General features: G+C 38.9%; 1 protein-coding gene across 1 annotated transcript in view; it reads right to left on the reverse strand.

Moving 5' to 3' along the window:
• The window catches only part of tox2 (TOX high mobility group box family member 2), a gene marked incomplete in the record, with an annotated part of 105409 nt that overhangs the window by 7301 nt on the left and 75091 nt on the right, over nt 1–23017 (reverse strand). Inside the window, 2 exon segments of the mRNA XM_065954662.1 lie at nt 5354–5584; nt 7973–8260. Coding sequence (XP_065810734.1) covers nt 5354–5584; nt 7973–8260 — 519 coding nt within the window.

The raw sequence follows: 23017 nt of genomic DNA on the forward strand, positions 1-23017 counted from the left end.
GACAGAGAGAGAGAGAGAGAGAGAGAGAGAGAGTGTCTGTGGCTGCATGGACAGAGGGGGTCATTTCTTTCAAAGAGGTGGGGTAGAATAACCATTAAGCATTCATGTGTTGCCAAATGCACATAGGCTGGCAGCTGCTAACACATACAGTCAATAAACAAACAGACATACACGCCGAACAGCAAACAAACCGGGATGAAGACGGATACAATCTCTTGCTCAAACAGCTGATGTTTATCCTCTCACTCATCCCTATTTACAATATTTTTTTATTATTACTCTTCCATGACACACATCCGCATACTTTGGAGTGAGGCTAAATTGAAAAAATACTGGAATAAACCAACAGATTTAAAAAAAAAAAAAGAAATGAAGCTCAATCCCAGAAAATAACCCAAACAAAATATGACAACCTTACGAGTAACCCCTTAAATATTGATAGAGCGGCGGCTGCCTCTTTAATGAACCCCAAACTACTCCCAGCAGCTTTAATTTCAAATTAATTTAACACAGCTAATGATTCGCGCAACGACGGATACTTTTAAATAAATTACCATGCCTAAGGATGTCTAATTATTCCAAAGTGAGTGGATTCATTAGCAATTGAAGCCGTCAGAGGCTGCAGGTCAGTATGAATTAAAAATAACAAAGCTGCAAGGGGAGAGCATATGCCTCCATCGTAATCCTGACACAGAGGTGTCCCGCCTGAATTAGCCCCTAATTGTACCTTAATGAAATGTTCTTGTTTGATAACCAGTTAATTACAGGAGACAATAACTCCGCACCCTGCTGACACTGAAGGGAGTGATTACCCCGACGACCGAAACACCGAGACACTGAAGAGAGGAGGAGGAGGAGGAGGAGGAGGAGAGAAACGGTAAGTAGAGAAGATGAAGATGTGAGAGCTGTAGTTTAGGAGAGAAGAGGACTACAAGTTACTCATTAAAAACAAAAATGTTATGTTGCTATTCTGCACAAACTAAGTTTAACACATTCCCTTCCACAGTGATATTTTATTATTATTGAGAACAAATCCGATAAAATATTTCAAAAAGTTTGAGTTGTTAGTCACATGGGTTATCATGTTTTCTGATTTTTTTTCCTGATATCATGGCAAGAAAATAGAAGTTAAAGGCATCCAATGTTGGGTAATCTCTTACTTTTTTTTATCCAAAAACTGCAAGCTAACTCAAGCACACTGTCTAAATTAAAGAAATACATTGGAAATATGTAACCTATACTCTGCTCTCTTGTCTGTTTTAGAGACATAAACCTAGCTTAAGCACTATTAGTACTTGAAAAACGTCAGTATGTGCTGACCTGTGAACTTGAATAGACCACTGCTACTCCCTCCTTTTGCAGCTTTGGGTTTTAAATTTGACAGAAGATCTGTAATTTGTATTAAAACTTCTGTTCTCCTTCCATTTTATTTATCATTAAAATAACAGAGATAGTATCATTTTAAAACACCTTATATTGAAGTATCAAAAAAAGTATGGAAGTGTGGGAAATGTAGTCAACTTATACACATGTTGTCTGCATTCACTGGATCAGTGTTTCTTCAAATCATGATGTTGCTTTATTGTTGTAGTATTCACAGTTTGCAGACTTTTAATCCATTCTCTATAGCATACTGTTTTTCCTTTCAAAATGTCAAATACATTTTTTTTTTTTTTGTGTTGCTACACGTATTAACAGTTTCCACAACAGTTATTGTGGTTTAACCTCCAACAGAATAGTTCTATAAAATGTTTCCTAACATACTAAGTTTGGTAGATGGTCATTGATTGGTTTATATAAAATCTTACTGTTCAAACAAAGTGAGTCATTTCCTTTACGTCGGACCTCCAACTGCTTCAAACTGCAGGCTCAATGAAATCAAGCTAAAGTCTCTCCTCTTCTCCTCCCAGACTCCATTATCACTGTTCCTCCGCACAACAGTAAAAAACGCAGAATTGATCTTAATCTTAAATAACAAAAACAAGAAAAATGTTCTTTTGTGTTTCTGGGCCAGCTTTAACATGTAGTCACCTTGAGGAATAACACAGCCCAAATGAGCCATAAAAAGAAGGCCTTTGGGAATGAAAAAAAGAAAATCGCTGTATAGCATGAAGGTTCCAAAAACATCTTAATAAAAAAGAAAATGTGAACATTTACATGAATGAAGAAGAAAAAAAGACGGTTGTAGCAAACTTAAGGGTGGCACTGGAGAATACACAACAACTCTAGTAAAAAGTGTGTGTGTGTGTGTGTGTGTGTGTGTGTGTGTGTGTGTGTGTGTGGGGGGGGGGGGGGGGTGGGGGAACGCACTCTGAAGCTGGAAAAAAAGACTCAGAAAAAGAACACAAATCACAACAATGGAACTTGTGATCGTTTCTTCAATAAAATACAGCAATAAACCATGCCGCCTTCAATGCGTTTATGTGAATTCTGCTGCGTTTGAGAATAGGTAATTGGAAACAGGGGCCACGTTCTAGTTAAAACAAAGCTGTGTGTAGGGGAAGGCTTGTGTTTACATTCTGGTGCTCCTGCGAGGCTCCAGAGGGTCTGACTGTGACATTATAGAACACACCTCATTGCTCCTATAGCATGACGTGACAGGCATGATGGGGGGAAAGAAAATGCAGAACGACACATACATCAACAGATCAAGAGCAGGGGGAGATAGAGATTAAAGCTGTGTACTGGAAAATGGAAAGTTTCATTTTAAATCCATTTCACTTGAGCGTACTATTATAATGCTGTTATTTAAAACCAAAGACAGAATTTTTTAATCTCTTCAGAGTATTAACATGCAGAAGCCAAATTGGTTCTGCTCTGTAAATGCACACTTAACAAGTTTATCCATTTGTTGTGCAGAAATAAGTGAAAGTGCTAGTCACTGAGAATAATTAGAGCAATCACAGTGTTATTGCCCAGACAGGGGACTACATTTCATTCCATAATGACATCATTACCTCCAGTTAATTATGTGTCTTGCAGGGTGACACGTTCGATTAAATACATGAGTGCACAAACAAATAAAAAAATTAGCCGTGAAACAGCACAATAAATGAGTGGATTTTTTTTTAATGGCAGAATTGCCCTTTTGCTAGTTTTGTGTCTGTATCTGTACAAATACTGGGAAGGACAAATGCATTAAAAAGAGAGGGATGAAAGAGAGGGAGAGAAAGAGAGTGTTGCAGCTACAGTGCAAAATCTAAGGTGAAACAGACTCCAGGATTCAAAGGGTTAAGAAGCACAAACAATAACATTTCAGGAGCAGATGTCCTTGAGGCAAAACCAAGGACAAGGCAATTGCTAATCTTGTATTCCCAGCATGATCAAATCACCAGGCAACAGATATAAATAAAAGGACAGGAAATGAGGAATTCACATTCAAGGGTGTCAGCGGCGAAATGAAGATTCATGGTGAAGAGCCCCGGTGAAGGCGGCAAAAATTAACTGCAAATAAAAGGGACACACGGCCTCCAAAGTCCGGCGTATAAAGTAGGTTTGGTGGGAGAAAAACACACACATGCTAGATGGGGTTTGGTCGATGGTGGCTGGGGCTGAGGAGGAGAATGGGCTGCACTTTGTCATGGAGACAGGTGCTTTTATTTGACACCCAATGGGCTGCGCCCTGACTGGATATTCTAAAAATATGAGTCTGCGCATGATCATCAGACTGTCTCGTTTTCCATTCATTTCACACCATCATTTGTTACCACAAACACATAGAAACCTCTTTGACTTTGTCTGCCGGTCTGGAATGCAAAATGAAATAGAAAATGTGCTGGGAGCGAGGAAATGCTCTAAACTGCAGTAAATGTTAATGCAGTTCCATATGCACAGGTCAGGCTGTAATAAAATTAAATTGACTGCTGAAATATTCAGGGAAATGTGCTGATGGCGGCAAACTTTTAACTCCTTTCAATATACATGCTTTTCACTGCATTAGGACAGGATAATGATAGATTCCCACCAGTTGAGTCTGCACACTTTTAAGATGTCTAATGCACAAATAAATGTGTTTAAGGGCTTTAGATATGTGTGTCTTAACAAAAGAAGTCTGTGCTTCACTATCATGAAGGGTTGTCATTAGACAAGTGGAAAGAATGATCACATTTAAGGATATATATCTCTATGGTCTCATGATTCCACTTCTTTATTACATACTTTTCATTATTCATTTTAAGTATAAACTATGTTTTGAACACTATTTGGAGATGGACAGCTCTGTCATGCTCAGTGTTTCTGGATACATTTCTGTCAAGTAAGATACAACATTAAGAATGACAGTAAACACTTCAGAATGACTCCCTGGAAGGTATTGCACCTTTATGAACTAGTCAGAAGGAGATCATATTTTGGTAAGTACCAGAGCTCTCTTTTCAAATCGCTGTAGCTGAATTAAACAGAGACATAAACATCTCTAATCAAAGTGTCACTTTGCCTCCAGTGTAATAGAACACAGTGAATGCTCTGATGTGTTTACTGTTATGTGTGCTCAGCCTGACCTGTTCATTTGCATGACCCATGACCTTAAAATTTGGTTGAACACTTATCACATGCCAGTAACTTACAGTTGAATATGTTATCAGATCATGTGACTATTGGTCCATGCACTCCCCTGCTGCAGTTTGTATTTGAAAGGTTTTAAAATACTATAATTAACACCGAAAAGACCCTCAATAAAAAAACATGCCAATGTGTTAAACAGGTCCCTGGTAGTGTTATTAAAGCAAGAGACAGAACGCCACCTCTGCAGTTTCCCCCTCCTCTGTGAAGCTCGACGGAGCAACTTGCAATGTTCTGAAAGTGTTATTTCAGTCACAGCAGCAGCTGCTTACAGCAAGAAATGCTAGAACTGATAATATACACTGTGTTTTCTAAACGCCAAATATCAGACAGACATAGTTGGCAATGAGCTGGGGAAGCATGTAGTAGCTAAAGCTGCTACTATTTTCATTGAGTGTTGATGAAGGCCAAAACAGAGCAAAGATAGAGTATAAGTCTCTCATTGGTGGGTGTCAGAAACATGACTCAGATTATTCAAAGTTCAATCCAAAGGGCAATTGATAGATTGAAGAGGTCTTTCAGATGAGAGGTGAAATGTCTTTAAGAACATCAACAAAGTCCAGTTGCCCTTTAGGTGAGAACTTTCTCAGACATGACTCCAGATTAATGCTAATGAGGCTCTGTAACTTCTGAGTGTGTAAAATATGAAACAGTGTGTTATAAGGCTCCTGTACCTGTTACCAACAACAAGCTAAATAAATCAATTCCAAATGTTATATCATTCTGCTGTTCTAAGATCACTTCATAGTCAATTATGCAAACTCGTAGATTAGCACAAACAATATGTCTTCACCTGTTTCTGCTCCTCTCCCAGTCCGTCCCACATGGAAGCCACTATCTTGGATACGTCTCCAAAGGTGGCGTTGGGGTTCTGTCCTTTAATGGCCGCCTGGGTGTCCCTGAAGAACAGAGCGTAGGCTGACACAGGCTTCGTCGGCTCATTGGGATCCTTCTTCTTCTTCTTCTTTTGGGGTTTGGGTTTGGGCTTCATCATCTCTGAAGACGGCCGCTTCTCACCCGTGATCTGGAAGACCATCAAAAACACGCAAAAGACAAAACGGCTTATTGATACTGCAGAAATGAAGTCTACTTATTCGACTGAAGGTGATTCATTGAATTACTGATGAATGCTGATGACATTGGGTCCATTAACGCAGCATTTTTTTTACTAAAACATTCACACAGGCTGGTGTTGACTGTTTTCTTTTCTGCCTCACTTTTTTTTTTAAATCACATCCGTTAGCTGAATTTATCAAACCTTTTCAAATCTTTATTTTTCAGTTGTTCAGCAAGTCATAAATTCTGACTTTTCATGCCAGGGGTGAATGGAATTTTAAATCGCCTGCTGTATCTGCTCGGGCTTTGATGTGGTCTCAGAATGAATTTTGGGGAGCAAATGGAATTACTTACTGATAGCAGAGGTGGTAATCATTTTTATTCACATGCACACTGAGAGGCACGGAGGAAATGTACTTGGAGGAAACTATATTTTTTCTTTAACTAAGGAAACCCCTTTTTGTTATACTGCATCACTGCGAGCTAGCATTTAAATACAAAGATGAATGTGAAACACTGTGAATGTGGCAGATTCAATTATGCACTCGTTCACATTCCCCAGATAGAAACAGAGCAAATCCACAGAGACTTTGGTTTGGTGGGAAATTCATGAAAGCAGATTTACATGAAACAAATGAAGGTAAACAAGTGTTCTTCTCTTCTGATTAAAACAAATGAGTGACATAAATGAAGGCATCCAATTCAGACTGTATATACAATGACAAACATAGAAAGCACACTTTTTATTCTGTATTGTTAATTATCAGCCCATTAAAACATCATTATCTCTGTATATAATGGCACTTGTTATACTATTGGCAGAAAATATACAATATTTCTAGAATCAGTTCGGTATAAAATATTTCATTTCATGTCATGTTACAGACAAACCAGCAAATATGTGGAAATAGCTGCCAGCCAATCATAACTGTACACCAGAAGGAGCAAGAGATGATTGTGTTTCTTAAGATGTACATCCAAAGACAGGACGGTAACTGAGTGACTAGGTGCTTTTAGAACTGTAACAAATGAAATAGTAAATCTTCTTTTCGACCATCAGCCTCTCGACAAAGGGTTAACAACATTGGAACACATTGCACTCAACACATATAAATCTTTTACAACATAAGTTGAGTGCTGGCTAAAAGCAAAGCAGAGTTGCCACCATATTTATATTTTTGCAATTTGATTGAATGAATTGTATTGGTGAATATAATATGTGTATCACTATATGGCATTGTAAATGCAGTAAACCTTTTGAGAATAAATAAAGTTTAAAATATTGAAATGTTCTGGGATTTTTCTCCCATATCAGTAGTTTAAAGAGGGTCTATGATGGGGAAATCTGTTTTTAAATGACATTGTACATCTAATGGTGTGTTCCATTTACCTCAAAACTCAGATCTGAGAGCGGGGAATGACGTCACACCTGGGTTACACATGTTCTAGTTGCAAATCGGACAAGCAACATAGACTTCTCCATGGATTCCTTTGTTTTTTTAGCTATTACCGGACGATAACAACACACTACGTGACAGATTGTGCGCTGAAATAACATGTCATAATGTCTACAGATAGAACTTGCACAAAACTTTCGATGTGATTGATTTAATTACACTATAAGAGGACTAAGCTGCTAATAAACACAATAGTTTCAGCTCAACCTTTACTGTTGATGCACGTAGCAGCCATGTTGGATTTTAACACGGCCTAGTGAAGTTTCTGATGACGTATCTGACCGTTAACTCAGAATTTTGTTTTTTCCGATAATAAATAAAACGCACCATGAGCCCAACACAGTCAAAGCAGAGGGCTGTTCTGCTGTTGTCAAATGCTCGCGAGTGCTGTGTTCATGGTGGATTAATGTTGGGTCTCTGTAGATAATACAACAATCAGTAATGTCTAGGTCTGCTCCTTAGGTAAAGTGTTATGTGAGAAAAATATTGGCGATTCTCTGTTCAACATTTTAGCTTCATGCCTTGTATTGAGTTGCATTGTCCCTAACAACAAAATAAATGAAAACACAAGAAAGCGTGAACCACATTTGAGAAATGTGCTGCTAAATCAAATCACAAACTAAATATTTCAGATCTAGTTTTAATTCAAATTTAGAATCCCACTCCACCACAAAAGAAAGTAAAAGTCTTCGCTTCAGTTCCCTTTAACAGAAAGAATTCTGCAACCATGCAAGTTTTCCAGCCAACCAAATAAAAAGCACAGGCAAGACTTCCCTTGAATTCCTGCTCTAAAGCTGCTACTCCACATCGTTAGCATGCAAACCATCTCTGAGAAGCCCTGCTGAGCCCCTCGCCTCTACCTTCTCTAATGCTACAAGATCGCGAAGCCCCACGAGTACCTTTGAATGAGGATCAGTCTCCTCTTCCTGATTGGAGCTGGAGGGGGAGGGTGTGGCGGATTTACTTCCAGGAGGTGAGGGGGAGCCATGACGCACAGCGCTCCGGCTGACCTGAGGGTTTAGCTGGGTCAGAGCGGTCATGGGGTTGGGCAGTATCGGAGGTGAGCGGTTTATCATGGGGTGGTGACGGGCGGGGTCATAATGAGCGCCGTCTGGGTGCTGGTGATGGTGTTGCTGTTGTTGTTGGTGATGGTGGTGGTGGTGGTGGTGCAAAGCCATCTCCTGCATCTGGAGTGAGAGAAGAACACCAGCTTTACTATCTTCTCCTTCACTTGAATTTTTTTAAAGTTTGCCAATCAGCCAAATATGCAAAGACTTGAATGTGGAGATGACATTTTTTAAATGTAGAGATTATATGAATGTGTGTGAATCTAAAAAAGACAAGGGAATAACTTACACGAAACTTGAGGGAAACATGTCTATAGGAAGACAAGTTTCAATGTTAAAATGTTGCTTAAAGAAAGCTTCTCTACTTTCCCAATTATCTTTTTTTAGGTTGGTAAAGGGAGCATTTTTAATTCCTATTGGTTTGTCTATATTACTTACAGCAAGATGTCAGTGCTGTAACTCAAGTTTAGAGCACATGCGCTAATAAGTCAACAAAGTAATAAACAAAGAAGCATTATCCCTAAATCGAAACCAAGTCATTCAGCTATTGTAGATGATGCCTGCTTTGCCACCTCAAGGATAATTGTTCTTAATTTACAAGACTGTTGTAAAACACAAATTTGACCATCTGCTGTCATTCATGTCTGTAATAAAGAGAAACAACATACAGATGACTGACTAGTTGGACCTTGAAAATTCTTTTGACAACAACATGTCTGGTTGCTATAGACCACAGCTGTCATCAAAGATTATTTGGATTTTTTAAAAAGAAATAAAGATTTTTATTTTGAGGGCTTTTTGTGCCTTGATTGTAGAGAGAGGACAGTGGACAGGGCCAGAAATCAGAGAGCGAGAGAGAGTGGGGGATGACAAGGCCGTCCCCTTGGAGCACTAAAGCCTCCACACATGGGGCGCACCTACCAACCACTACGACACCAGCGCCCCATCATCAATGAAATTTCCTTCTCACTGCTGGATGTTTTATTTTAATAGTTTGTTGTCAATATGGTACCAGAAGCACAAATGTTGCATTGCTTCAACATTCAGCCATGTAACAAACAGACTCATCATCACTTTACTCAAAATGATGTAATGCAGCAAACGGGCTATCAAGAACTGAAATTCATAATTTCTACTTATTTCTGTTTACCTATCTGGCCATTCAGACAGAATCGGGACAAGTGTAAGTACACCGGGGTCCGTACAACACAGTGGAGTTGCTAGTGTTTGGGAGAACACTTCAGTCCCTGCTTCAAAAACATGAAGTTTTTAAGAAGCCAGAAATCTGAGCACCAGTCAGTGGCATTGATCAACAACCCTATCAACCCCCTGCAGATCTATTATGCTCACTGTGTGCTATGAAAGAGGAAAAGGCTTCTTACCGCCACAGTAAATTACACCTTTTTCAAATAGAACTAGAAACAAAACAGTGCTCACAGCTGGAGAGTGACCCCTGCATGCAGAATATAAAATACATCTTCAGAGTGGTTACAAAATCACACTTATGAGAAGTTCTGCTCTTAAAAGATCTCCAGTAATAACTACATCAAAAGCTTTTCTCCAAGATTCATCAGGACAGAACACAGAGCACAGACCAAAGGATGCTTTTAATGCTGGCATAAATGGGAATGTTTGGCAATTTACAGATCAGAAAGTGATGAACTAGCATTTGTTAGCTCATTTAAACATTTATGAGTTGAATAATACATTACACATTAGTGAAGTGCTAAAAAGATCAAATTGAAAAGGCCCGAGCATATAAGGGTCTTGATAAACACGAGCAGAGGTTCAGAGATGAAGGCTCGGCTCTCTAATCATAATTGGTCCCAGTAGATTGCTGAAATAAAAATGCACAACAAAGTGATGTTGTACGAGGTTCTGGCCCGCTTTGAAAATTCGTAATATTCACACGACATTAGATTCTGTGTTTGCCTCAGCAGCTGCTCACAAAAGGCAGCCATGAACAAAGACATTCCTTTTGCATTTCAAATAACAAAGCTCTACACCCCCCCCCCCCCATCCACGGCAATCTCCAACTTCCAATCATAATTCAAAAACGCTACACTTTTTAAAAACATGAGAAAATAGCTTCAGCAATATAAGTAGTAATGCAGAGTAATAAAAAAAAGAGGAAAGAGGAGGAAATAGAAATCCATTAATTTTCCATTTTCCATGGACTTGCTCTTTAAGGGTCCTCACAAACCAAGAAGCATTGAAAAACCAATTAATCAAACATGAATGGCCTATCATAGCTATGGCAGACGCGTTTCCATGGCAACAGCCTCCAGGCAAAATTGTCCCCCCCTTTAATCTGAGCCACACCATGTTTAATATAAACAAGAGGGAGACATGCAGAGCAGAAGAGTTCAACATGGCATCCTGGGTACTTGGTGGAAAAACCTCCGGTCACTCGAGCTTTAAAAACAAACACACATCTACATTTCAGTTCCTATTTTTTAAAGATAGTTTTGACGTATTTTTTTGGTAACATGTTTCATATATATTCACTTAATTCTCGGAAAGTCCCAGATAAAAAATCATAGAGATGTTGGAGTGTTTGATAACAGTTATGAAATACATTACTTTATGAGAAAAACTGAAATAATTCACTGTTATCTTTATTGAATCAATCACTTATTTGATCTCCTTTTTCATATTCACTTCTGTCATGAAACAGATGGAAAAACAGAAATCGATGTCGGTAAAGTCACTCATAGTTAAAATTGTTGTTTTCAGCTGCCGTAAAAGCTATTTACAACCAGTTAAGGCATAAATAAGCTTATATATATAGCCTTAATGTATGCATAACCTTATTAAAGTAGCCAAAACAATCCAGATACAGGACAGTATAACACCAGAAAGTGCAGTTGCTAATTACGTTTAGCATTCCTGCTGTGATAATTCTCTTCTAACAGTCAGTCGTGTTTCATTTTAAAGGTCTCTGAGAGCACTTTAGTTCACCTGAGTGAGAAAGAAAGAGCAAGGAGTTATCACATAGAGCCATCAAGCCTGGGCTAAATAAAGCGAGCGGCAGACGGCTGTACAAACATTATGAAAGAATCTGACAAAGGTTGCCAGTTGCCATAGGTACTGTATGCTAATTCCTAATGGTGTCATCCCAGATAGCTGGTCAAAAGAGAGATTGAGAGTAGAGGGAGTAATGGGATTTAGTTTGACACTGTTCTAGCACATACTGACATTGCATGGACTCCTGACATAGTTTCAGAGCCTTAACTATGGACTTTATATCTGCTTTCTAACTCATAGGTTGATGTAGGTTGTGAAAGCTAGCATTGCAAATAGCATTAGCTTACTCATGAAATACTTAGCTTTACTCCATGACATTTTGTGAGTCAAGTTAACGTCAAGAATCTGGAAAATTATTATCATTTCCCGACGTCTTTATTCACAAGAAACTACAAAATCAGAAATGTTGCAGTAGGCTAGATCAAAAGCCAAAAAATAGGCTTGTAGACTATTATAATTTTTCATTCTTGGTTTCATCTTTATCTAGCTTACTGCAAAATTTCAGGTTTTGTGTTTGGATGATTATTAACTTTTTGGGACCTTAAGTGTCCCCAGAACTAAACATTTTGTATTGATAAGTTATTTAGAATAGCCTCTTTCACTTTTGGTAGTTGTTATGATGTATGAGCTCTCATTTGTTGATTCAGAGCTGATGTCATAATGATGATTGGTTGCAATGCTTGAAGCCACTTCCTATGTAAGATGTCATGCCCATTTTAACAAACTGTTTGCCTGATGAAGGTCTAGTACCGAAATGTTGCCAATAAATGTTTGATTGTTAGACAGTGTGCAGGAGTTTAAGTTCAAGTTTTGGATGGGCACATTGCTCTCCTATGCACCTGTCTTCTAAAATTGATGTGCAATGTTTTTTTCTATTTCCCACTATAAGCTTAAAACTTCCAACTTGTGCAAAGCAGTGGAATTTTTAGATAATTTATAAAGTTGTATTTTGAGTTCTCTTGGGAATTGTCATAACTGTGTTTAACCTCCAACAATGTAGTTGTTTGTTGTAAAGCCCCAGGAGATCAGAGTCCTTCATAAACAGGAAAGACCAAAAGCAAAAGAGGGAGAGGAGTCTGGAACTGAGAGAGAGAGTTGAAGAAAGACATAAAAGGAGAAGAGAAAGCTACAAAAACCACATGACCTAAGTAACAATACCCATTTCAAAAGTTAGCAAGGGGACAGCTGGATATTGCTTTTTCAGTGATGAGCACCCAGGCGGACCTAAACTGTGATGTAAAGCCAGGAAACTCGGTGTGAATGTGTTCCTCTGCCATCGCTATACGCCTGTCGTGTTTGTATTCACATCTTGTACATCATAGTCAAATGGGAGTCAAATAACAAAGGCTTTCCAATTATGTGTAGCACATTGTGTGCGAGATGGAATATCACAAAGCCATTGTTCCCCCTGCTCCTGCTGACCTTACCTTTGAAATGGTTTCACGGCCGCTCCAATTGCCTGCACCATTTGATTTAGCTAAGGGGATTTGACCACCAGCACCGAGATGAGAGGAAGGAAGAGGAGAAGAAGAGAGCCCTGCATGCTACACAGAGAAAGAAGAGAGACTCACACCAGCGCTGAGAAAAACAGCTGACCTTGCTCCATAATGACAATGATGATACCAGAGTGGCATCTGTTTCATTAGGCAAATAAGAAGGGTGATTGAAATGCCAGGTTTCACTGCCCTCGATTAATAATAAAGCAGATTCAAAATGCTTAAGAATGAATAAATGTTGTGTTCACATTTCAATATATTAAAAACAAACAACAAATGTGTGTCCAGTGGCGTGTCCAGACTTTTGGTGGAATGGAGTGGCCAAGGTTGGCGTAAGCATAGTGACTTAAACTAGGGGGGCTTAAAAATGTCTGCACAAACATGTCCAAATATTGTATATTTACCATTTATGTCTCCACTTCTAATATCTTCTTTAAATAAGATCATCATACATTTTCTATTTTCCTGTTTGTATGGTTTTTAATTTATGAATGGCATTTGAGAGTAGACTCTTAAGAAAAAACACCCATGCTTGGTTCTTTAAGGACTCAACAACTGGATACAACTCCAAAAGTCAAATAATGAAATACCAACAAAAGAACATGCCAATTCAAAGCTACTAAGAGTGTTTTACATCAAAGAGAGATTTGGTTTGAAACTCCAGTCCCGCCTCTGTAAGGACTTGGACTTTTCTAGTCTTCTGACTTCTCAAAGCCATTTTTACAGGACATGTCACATTCACCCATTCACACTACATTCACACACTAAATCCAGAGTCTACTTCAAAAGTGCACAACCAATTTACAGCACTACTCTATTCACGCACATTCACGTGCTGCTGCCAACAGTGGTAACTATTTGAGGTTCAGTGTCTTGCCCAAGGATATTTGACTGCAGGAGTTTGGACTGGAACCCCCGACCTCTCAGTTGTTGGACGACTGACTCTACCATTGAGTCACAGCCGTAATCACAGATAACAAATCAAAGATTAGGATGATTGGGTGGCACCTTGAGTGAAGATAATAAGGGGGACCCATTCCAGCCACGGCCACCCTTTGGATACGCCCCAGTGTGTGTCTGTTTCCAGTTAAACACCTTCATTATAAAAGAGTGGATTCACTTTATTTTACAAAATGTAAAACAGGAGAGTTGTTGGTTTGCTTTTGATGCAGCATTTTTGTCCAAGGATTTCGATTTTAAAGAAAGTTTCATCGATGGCCTGCTTTAATCGGCACTCTCACTCTTTTCAGACTGTCTCTGTATCCCCTCCCGTCCTGTTTGAATACACTGTGATCAATGCTTCTGCGACTCCTGCCACTTTTTATTCCCTCACCCCCCCCCTCCCCTCCCCTCCCATCCATTGCTCGACTGGAGCCATCTTGTTTAGAGTGATGGCTCACTCGCACAGGTTCACGGCTGCTATTGTAAAATCACCCAGCGTTTAATTGAAACAAATGACTATAATAATAGAACATTATCCCTGCAGGCACCCAGCCATGACAGCTTTAATTAGAGGCGCGTTCAAGACTGATCCTTCAAAAGCACAGCCGCCGCGCAACACGACGGTAAACACGCCTTGAGGTGGGGGAGCCAACCCTGGGCCCCACAGCGCTCCGAGCTACTTCTCATTCACCCGGAGGGCAAAGCGCTAACAACTCTGTTCCTCAAAGAGCCTTAGAGCATCACCCCCTCCTCCTCTCTTTCTCTCCAGCTTCTCCCTCCCTTCTTCCGTGTCTTCGGTTCATCAAGCGTATACACCCAGGAGGGTCATTTACACAAGCTGGGCAGAATTATTAAGAGAGTGGATTTATGAATCATACGCTACTTAAGTATGAAAGCAAAAGCAAAACGCTGCTTCTGCCTTTTGCCACATCAGACAGATGCTAAGTAAGGAGATATGATGTGCGGCAGATGTGGATTTGTTGAAGCGTAATTGGATGTTTTTTAAAAAATGCAGCCAAGATGACTTATAAGATAATCCGAAAGAAAAGGAGACTTTGATTCAAATGTAATACGATGCTGTGATCCAGGTGTTTTTAAGAGCCAATTGCATTTAACAACACTCTCTTTAAAAAAAAAAATCTTTTCATTTATTAGCTTGGCTGCTGCTCCGTGTTGCCAAAACAAGACACCAAAAGGTCACTCTCAATCGTTCCAATTACACGCTAGTCAGGAGGCAAAAAAAAATAAAACATTTGCTCTCGCACCTCCTGTGTTGAACTGTGATCAAGTAATTAATCTGGCAGGAAAAACTGCAGAAACTCACAAAGTAGCAGCATAAGGATATAATTAACGGTTGCAACACAAACTTTTAAACGACAGAAGAATGTTTTAAATCCAAGAACGTCTTTAGTGGGCACGGTGTTGAAATGGACTCTGCCACTATATCTCTCAAAGCCAAACAAGAGAGCATGCCAATGTATCTGAGATTCTCAATAAATGGACTTTTAAGTTGGACAACACAGAGACATGATAAATCCAGGTGATAAAACAAAAGGAAAGTGAAGTTTTAACAAAGCTGATGGCAAAAAAAATTGAAACTATTACGACCTTTTGTGCTGTTGAGTTTATTTTTTCTTTGTGAGAAACTGGCTTTATTTCTGTGGCTGGTATGATCATTATTAAAGTTAATTTAATTATAAATTTAAGTAGTTTAAAATTTGAAAGCATAGCTGGAAGCGCTTGCAAAAAAAAGGGCTGATGTCTCTGCTGGTGACTGACAGCAGGTTTGAAAATTACAGTAGCACCCTGAACGCCTCGCAGAGAGAATCTGTGGCAGCAACAAGGCAGTGGTTGATTTGCAGATAGTAATGTCATGATGTCCCCCTCGGCACCATCCTCCATGTTCCTCATTACTGCTAATGTCAGAACCTCCTTTGCTTTTATTTTCTCTCTCTCTCTCCTCCTCTCTACTTCTCTTAACCCCCCTCCTCCAGTTCTCTCCCTTGTTGCTCAGTCTCTTTTAGTCTCTCTCTCTTGTTCTCTCTTACTGTCCCCCCCCCCCCCCCCCCAAGTCTTGCTGCTTCTCAACCCGGGTGTGTCTCTGAGCTCACCTCACAAAGCCGAGCGTCAGAGAATCAGAGCCTCGCCTGACATGACATGCAGGAGACGGCTGTGAGGAGCGGTAGGGACACACACCTCTTGACAGCAGAAGGCAAGCCTCCTGTGCTCCCACTAATGAGACCCCTGACTGCTGTGTCAAATACACTTTGTGTGAATGTGTTCGTATGCATGTGTGTGTATGTTTGTGTTAGTGTGGGGGCGTGCCCACGCTAGCACAACAAAAAAATAAGAACATAGATTCAGAAATAATGAACACAAAACCAAAAAAAAAAAAAAAAAAAAAGTACACAAACAAAAAGCAGGTACATTGTACACAGTATAGTGTGGCAGGCAGGCAGGTGCAGGTCATGGTGGGGTGAATTACATGTGTGTAAAATCCTCACACAGACAAATTCATAGATGCTGGATTACCAAACACATTTACATATTGCTTTTGTTATGACACCTGCGATCACATAACACTCCATCACACCTTGTCATTCATTATGTATGAGAGTTTAATTTACTGTTTTACATTAAAACAGATGCCTTTAAACAGATGTTCAACCAGATTTAATGTCCCCACGCATTCAAACGTTGTGTCGTCTCTACAGCAACACAGCAGAAGTTTGGGGTTGGGAAAAGTTCTTATGTCAAAAAGACGGGCAGGAAGAATGGCTCTAGACATGGATTTATTTATTTATTCTTTAAGAAAAAGCACATAGGAGTAACTGGTTTGCTACAAAGAGTGCAACTTTAAAAGTAAAATTAAAAACACAAGTGACACTGATATATCAACTATAATTTTTTTTGTATTTTTCACCCAGCACTCGAAATGTAAACACTGACAATAATCTAATTGACATTTTTCTGACTTTGCACTGATTTGAAAGCTAGCCCATGACATCTGCCTGCAGCGCGCACCTCTTACCTCTGGATTACTGTTACACACTGAACTGTGTAGCATGAATACACTGATTGTTTTTAATCACGACTCAAGCCACTCTTATGAGACAGAGGAGTATAGGGTCGTGTTGGACTGGTGTCTGCCGGCTCAGCATGGGGGAGACGTCCCTGAATGAGAGGACACTGTGCTGTCTCTCCTGCAACACCAGGGCAGAATATTCCTGGTGGTGAAAGCAGCACAATGAGCTGATGGATGGTTGAGATAGGGCACAGTGCAATATGGACACGATTTCATGGCGTGATAAATCTCAGCAGGGGCCCATGGCTAAGTGTAATATGAAATCCCTTATCTATGTATCTGCTTCATAACAGCGGCCATCTCCTGCAGCTGGATCTGCCTTTGTTTCTGCAGCTTCTGTCCTGAGCTTGAACGCCACTTTTGATCACATCTACAACAACAACATGTGTGCGCGATAACACATCTTTTTACTCAGTTGTTGTTTGAAATACGATGTGATGAATTATCTAAATTGAAAATTGTCACTGCAGAGATCCTGTTCTATTACCAGTGATCACACTGACAGGCAGCGTTATTAGAGATTTTGAATAAAGTGCTTCACAAAACGGGCCGTGTTTGTTCAAAAACATGTTTGAAATTACACCTGCAGTATAAATGGAATGCAATTTGTCTCACCGAGCTGATCCTTTTTAGGTTGTGAGTGTTATTTAACACCGTCTCTTTAGGATTTCTGATTAAAAAAGAGAGAAATGAAGTCTGCACCTTATCCTCTGATTAGCTTAATCCAATAGGTTAATTGACTTTATCAGGGCACAGGAAACAGATGAGCTGCCATCCCAGCCAGCAATAAAAATCCCTCTAAAATGATGAAATTGGAAAATAACCTATATTTCTTTTAAGATATTTCTTAATATACAACTACAGTTTCATATCACATTGCCGGAGAAATAAGGCACTTTCTCCCAGGAGATGAGAAAAGAATTGAATTTTTCCTTATCGGTCATCTATTTTTCCACAGAATGCTATTACTTGCTGCCTGCCGTTGCTAAGCAACAGGAAATATTAATAGGACCTTTTATTAGCTAGGCTTTACCAGTGGAGTACTAAAATGAGGAAGTGGAAAACATGAATGTGTTACATAAATCTCTGAACCTTTCAGGGTTTGCACAAGTCTCTGTTTGTCCGCTGATTTATGGCTGTGATGGTTCATTTATGGGAGAGGGAGGTGTGAAATGCCACATGGAACATTAGCCTACGGGACAATTTGAAAATAAATAATCACAGAAAAAAAAAGTGAAGAATAAAAAAAAAAAAAAGGAGAGAGCAGTTTAAGGAACAGATGTATTTTTCCTGCCGGATTTCAAGAAGCCATTAAACAAGAAAGGTGATATTCTTGTTCTGCTGGAGGCATTGATCATTCTGAATCAACATAGGAATAACTAATACAAGTCTCGTTCTATGACTGGGCTTGTTGAACTGTGGTGAAGAGCGACAGACGTTCCATCATTTTCCGCAGACGCTCTAATCCCTTAAAAAAATGACTGAAAATGAAGGTCTTTCAGAGGAGAAATAGGTTTTCTTCATCTGAATGGAAAATATGGAATAAAGCAAAGCTTCAACAAGCAGAAAGTATTTAACCATACACATTTAAAGTCCATATTTGAAAAGTTTAAACACATTTTCGTTACAATATTCCTAAAAAAGGTCACTTCATAACAGTTCAGATTTACAATTAGGAGAACAAGATGCTCTGTATAAATGCATCGGCTTATCTCTAATCCACATTTTGTCTCTGTTCCATGTTTATACAGAACCCAGCAGGTGTACAGGACGCGATAATACGTTCACAGGGACCCTCCATCAGAGAGGGAACACATTAAAACACACCTCTGCCTCTCTTATCATTAATTCATCCCAGCTTGTCTGTGACAAGTTCAGTTGACATCGCAGCTCATATTTCATTCACACAGGCTTGGAGAGCGAGCACCTGCCAGGAGCACTTAATACCTCGCGAGTAAAAGTAAAGAAAGGAGAAAGAAAACAGCGGCAATTGAACATGACAATCAGGGTGGGATTAACACCTGATAATTAACCCCCCAACAACTACAAGATAAAAGAGCTTGTGAGGAAATTCTCGCATTCAAATGCTGCTAACAAAAGAAATTAGAGAATTGATTTGAATATGAATGCAGCCGGCAGATCTTTAAGGCTCCACATCCCTCATTAGAAATGAACTGACCCTCCCTCGTTCGGTGGGATTCTTGTATTGTGGAGAAAGAACAAATGAGATAATACCTGGGAGTTTGATGGAGCTGAGACTGCGTCTGCATATATAGCTCACTCTGCTAATACAAGGCCGTTACGCATAATATCTCCTGGCTGATTATACATTCATCATCTGTTCCATATTCAAAACATCACACTCAAGCCAGTTTGATGATGGCTAATATTGCATGCATCACTGAGGGACATGAAAAAAATGTAATCAAAGATAATTTATTCCAGTCGCAGGCGCAGGTCATATGACACTGAGAAGCATTTTTAAATGTAGCATAATTGAATATGGAGCCTCTCTATTGAAGGTGTGAAGCTCATATAAATATGCCAATGCAGATACTAAAGAGTTTGGCGTAAGGCAAGTTTTCATGTAAAGAAAGCCACAACAGGCAACATCAGGAAGGGCCACTTCACTTGTGAGTCCAGAAATTATTCAATAGCAGCAGCAGAGATGAGCATCTTTCTGATACGATCAATGCAACCTGAGCACGGCTATTAAATGTCTAATGTGTTTTGGAACTTGTAGATGCTATGACAGAGCAAGCATTAACAGAGAGAGAGAGAGAGAGAGAGAGAGAGAGACAGAGAGAGAGAGAGAGAGAGAGAGAGAGAGGGAACCTGCCAAGTGCATCAGAGCATCAGAGAAAAGAGCTCTCTGAAACATATCAGGTTTGGTCAGGAGGGGCTTCAGGCACAACATAATAAGTATCAGCTGGAGAAAAAAAAATGTATGAATTGAAAGTGGCCTCTTTACAAAATTAGTAGAAAAGAGTTAATTATGTCTTTCAGGTTCTAGAGTCAGCAGAGGAGAAACATTTAAAGAATGTGGTCGGAGGGGAAATCAGTTTCCATCAACTTCTAGTTGATTTGACACAACTTTTCATACGTACATATAACTTCATCTTGATATTGAGGATAAATGAACACAATTCAACAACTGTTTAATCTACATCTACAGCATACCGTTTTAAACACTGACTAATGTATTTGTATGTATCTATGTATTTGTTTAATGTTGCTGATTGATGGTTTGGTTGATTAAAACTCATCAAATAGTGAAGAATGCAACATTTTCAATGTCCCAAAAAACAGAAGCGTATACCTTCAATTATTTTTTTTTTTAAATAACAGTGAACTGGTGAAATACACTCAATCTTAATTTTACAACAGGTTAAGAAAATGACAAAAAAAACCTAGATTTAGAGATAAGAATCATGATTTTGTAAAACCCTGACTTAAATATTCTGTAAATAAGAAACTATATTAAGCTCTACTAACAAGTGTTGCCTTTGTATCTGCAGCCTTATAGTTCCTCATGGCCTTAGACCTCCAGCGTTCAACTATTAAAAACATATTAGTGAACCCACTGCTGTACTGGCTAACATGTTCCTTCATTACTGAGAACATGGACTATATTAATTTCACATTTAGCTGCTGTATAAAACAAATGCAAACCATGAAATGTCCATTAAAAGAAAAATGTAAAAAATCAGTATGCCTGAGTTTAGCCAGCATGTTTAAAACAACAGTGCCCAGCTGTTTAAGTACATTACGGTAGGTGTACTAATATGTTCCTTCAGTACTTAGAACATGGACAATTTCCATTTGACGTTCAGCTGCTCACTTGCCAACCTAATGGGTATTGAAAAATGTTTGTAGAGAAAAATCAATACATTTGCTAGATTTGCATAAAAACTAGAGTGCCCGGACTAAGCCTTTAAAAAATCGTGTTTACTTTAACATACTTTTGTCCAGTTTACAGACCTTTTAAATTCTTCAGACATTGTTTCATTGTCAATAATTAATTGATTGTTCCATTTTTGTCTTTTCATTTGAGGCACAGCTTAACAAAAATAAATGTAAAAGTTTCATTCTTAAATATCTTTATTTTTATGTTTATGTTATATTTTGAAAATATGACAATCTCAAAATGAAAAGTTGCTATTGGTCAAGGAAATCCACAACCACATGACACAGTTGCCCCGACCTAAAGATCAGTTTGCACTACCTGCATGATAGGAACAAACACTGTGGTGTCTAACAGCACCCCCCTTTACTATGAGCAACTGCTGCTGTAAAAGCGCTCTTCTCTAAATCATTTTAGTTATATAATCGGCCTATTTACTTTATGTTTATATTGTTGCACCTGCAATGGAGTGCTTTCCCCATACTTGAATCACATAGGAGCACATTAAAAAAGCAGGAGCTCTCAGCCTTTTGTTGAGACAGAATAACCTTATTTCACTCTACTGAATTATCTCTAAAATATCTAATAATGAAATCCAGGAGGTACAGAAACTGGAGGTATGTGCTCATTCTGAATACGAGTTACCTCTTTCCTTTTTTTGTGCAATTTCTTCTTGCTTTCCTACCCACAATGCCCTCCTCTCTCTCTCTCTCTCTCTCTCTCTCTCTCTCTCTCCATCCTCACCCCTCCTTCCCCTCTTCATCCAACTCTATTGCACTCTTTTCATTGCCCAGCTCACGTATTGAATCTGCCTGATGAAAACAGATCTCACTGCAGCACCACAATAGAATGGCTGATGCAGGAAAGATGAACCCTAATGGATTTTTTTTTCAATGTGCTCAAGATTGAATATAAGGCCTGACCTCCACATGTAGTGGATCCATTTCAACAGCAGAGATATTGTTTATAGTGAGGACACACAAACACACGGACACACAAACAGGGACAGAATCCCTTACTATCTACATACATCACTCGGAAAAACTGTATCTTTCAGCTCGCTTAGCGGTCTAAAATTAGAATTAACCCTTGTTATTTATCCATCCATGTCAAGTGAGGGAGTCATTATGATAGCATCTCATGTTTGAACTGCAGAGTTTGCTTAATTACTCTGCTCAACAGACTGTGTCAAGGTGAGGCTCCAATTTAATAGACACTCTGCTCTCAGCACAAATGAACCTCTGCCACGCTTTGCTAGTTTTGCCAGGCAGGCTATTTGATTTAGAAATTTCTGAGTTTGCTTTATATGCTGCTTTTTGGAGTGAAGTCGAAGTAGAGCCGTGAAAAGACCTCCTGTCTGTTTAAGGAGCTTCTCTCAGAGTCACTTATGTATAAAGGTTTGAGGCAAGAAATAGTCTGGTAAAATGTTTTTTCTCCGACTATGGATTTCAAGTGTGGAGTATTGGCCGATGACAGTGCCTCTCCAATTTAGTTTGATAAAAAAAAACATATATATTTTCACTATTTTGAAAAAAACTTTAAATCTCTGACCCTATGTGTATGTGATTCAAATGTTATCAGTTGTGAGGTACGCTGAGTACACTTGAAAAACTGTAGCATAAAATCAAGCTGAGCATATAAAGACAAGCTAAGCTTCAGTTAGTATTAGCTTGGCCAGTGTCAGGGGATATAAATGTTACAAATCTTCTTTGTTTTGAGATTTTACCAGCTTGATTATCTGTTATTCAAAATTATTTTAATACTATGTCTCAAAATGTGTATATGTAGCAACATATACGTAGCTGACATTTTGCTAGCTAGTGTTAATAATGCTAATGTTACTGTGTTGAAGTGTGTTATTTTCACCTGATAATTTATTTAGATTCACTTCTCCTTTGCTACTCTTAATCAGTAATTGTTAATGGCAACAACATAAATATATGTGTCATGTAAGTTACTTCTTCAGAAAGGCGGAGCTGATAAATTTCGGTAAAGATCAAATGAAAAACTTCCTGATTACTGGTAAAGCATTTTAGGAAGAACCAGCAAAATGATCAAAACAGGTAAATTGGAACAGCTCTTTTTTGTTATTACATTTTTCTAAAGGTCACCGCTGACCTGGTTAAAGCTATTTTAAGCAGTAATACCTTTTGCCTTTGTCCTGATTTAGTCGTTTGCCTTTGTCCTAAATTACCCTGAGTGTCTCAGACCTAATGTGGACTTCACATTTCTGACATTTTCAATATGTGCTGCACTCATGTTTATTTCTCCACTTTCAAAACTAAAACACATTTAATAAACCGCAAACCTTGGTTGTCAGAATACCAATCACATGCACTTGCCAGCATATTGTAGTAAATGTGTTTTGATAATATGCTCCATAATGCATCATTTGAAACATTTCAAATCTCATGCATTTTCAT

Source organism: Labrus bergylta, chromosome 5, assembly GCF_963930695.1.
Source record: "Labrus bergylta chromosome 5, fLabBer1.1, whole genome shotgun sequence".
NCBI classification, from domain to species: Eukaryota; Metazoa; Chordata; class Actinopteri; order Labriformes; family Labridae; genus Labrus; species Labrus bergylta.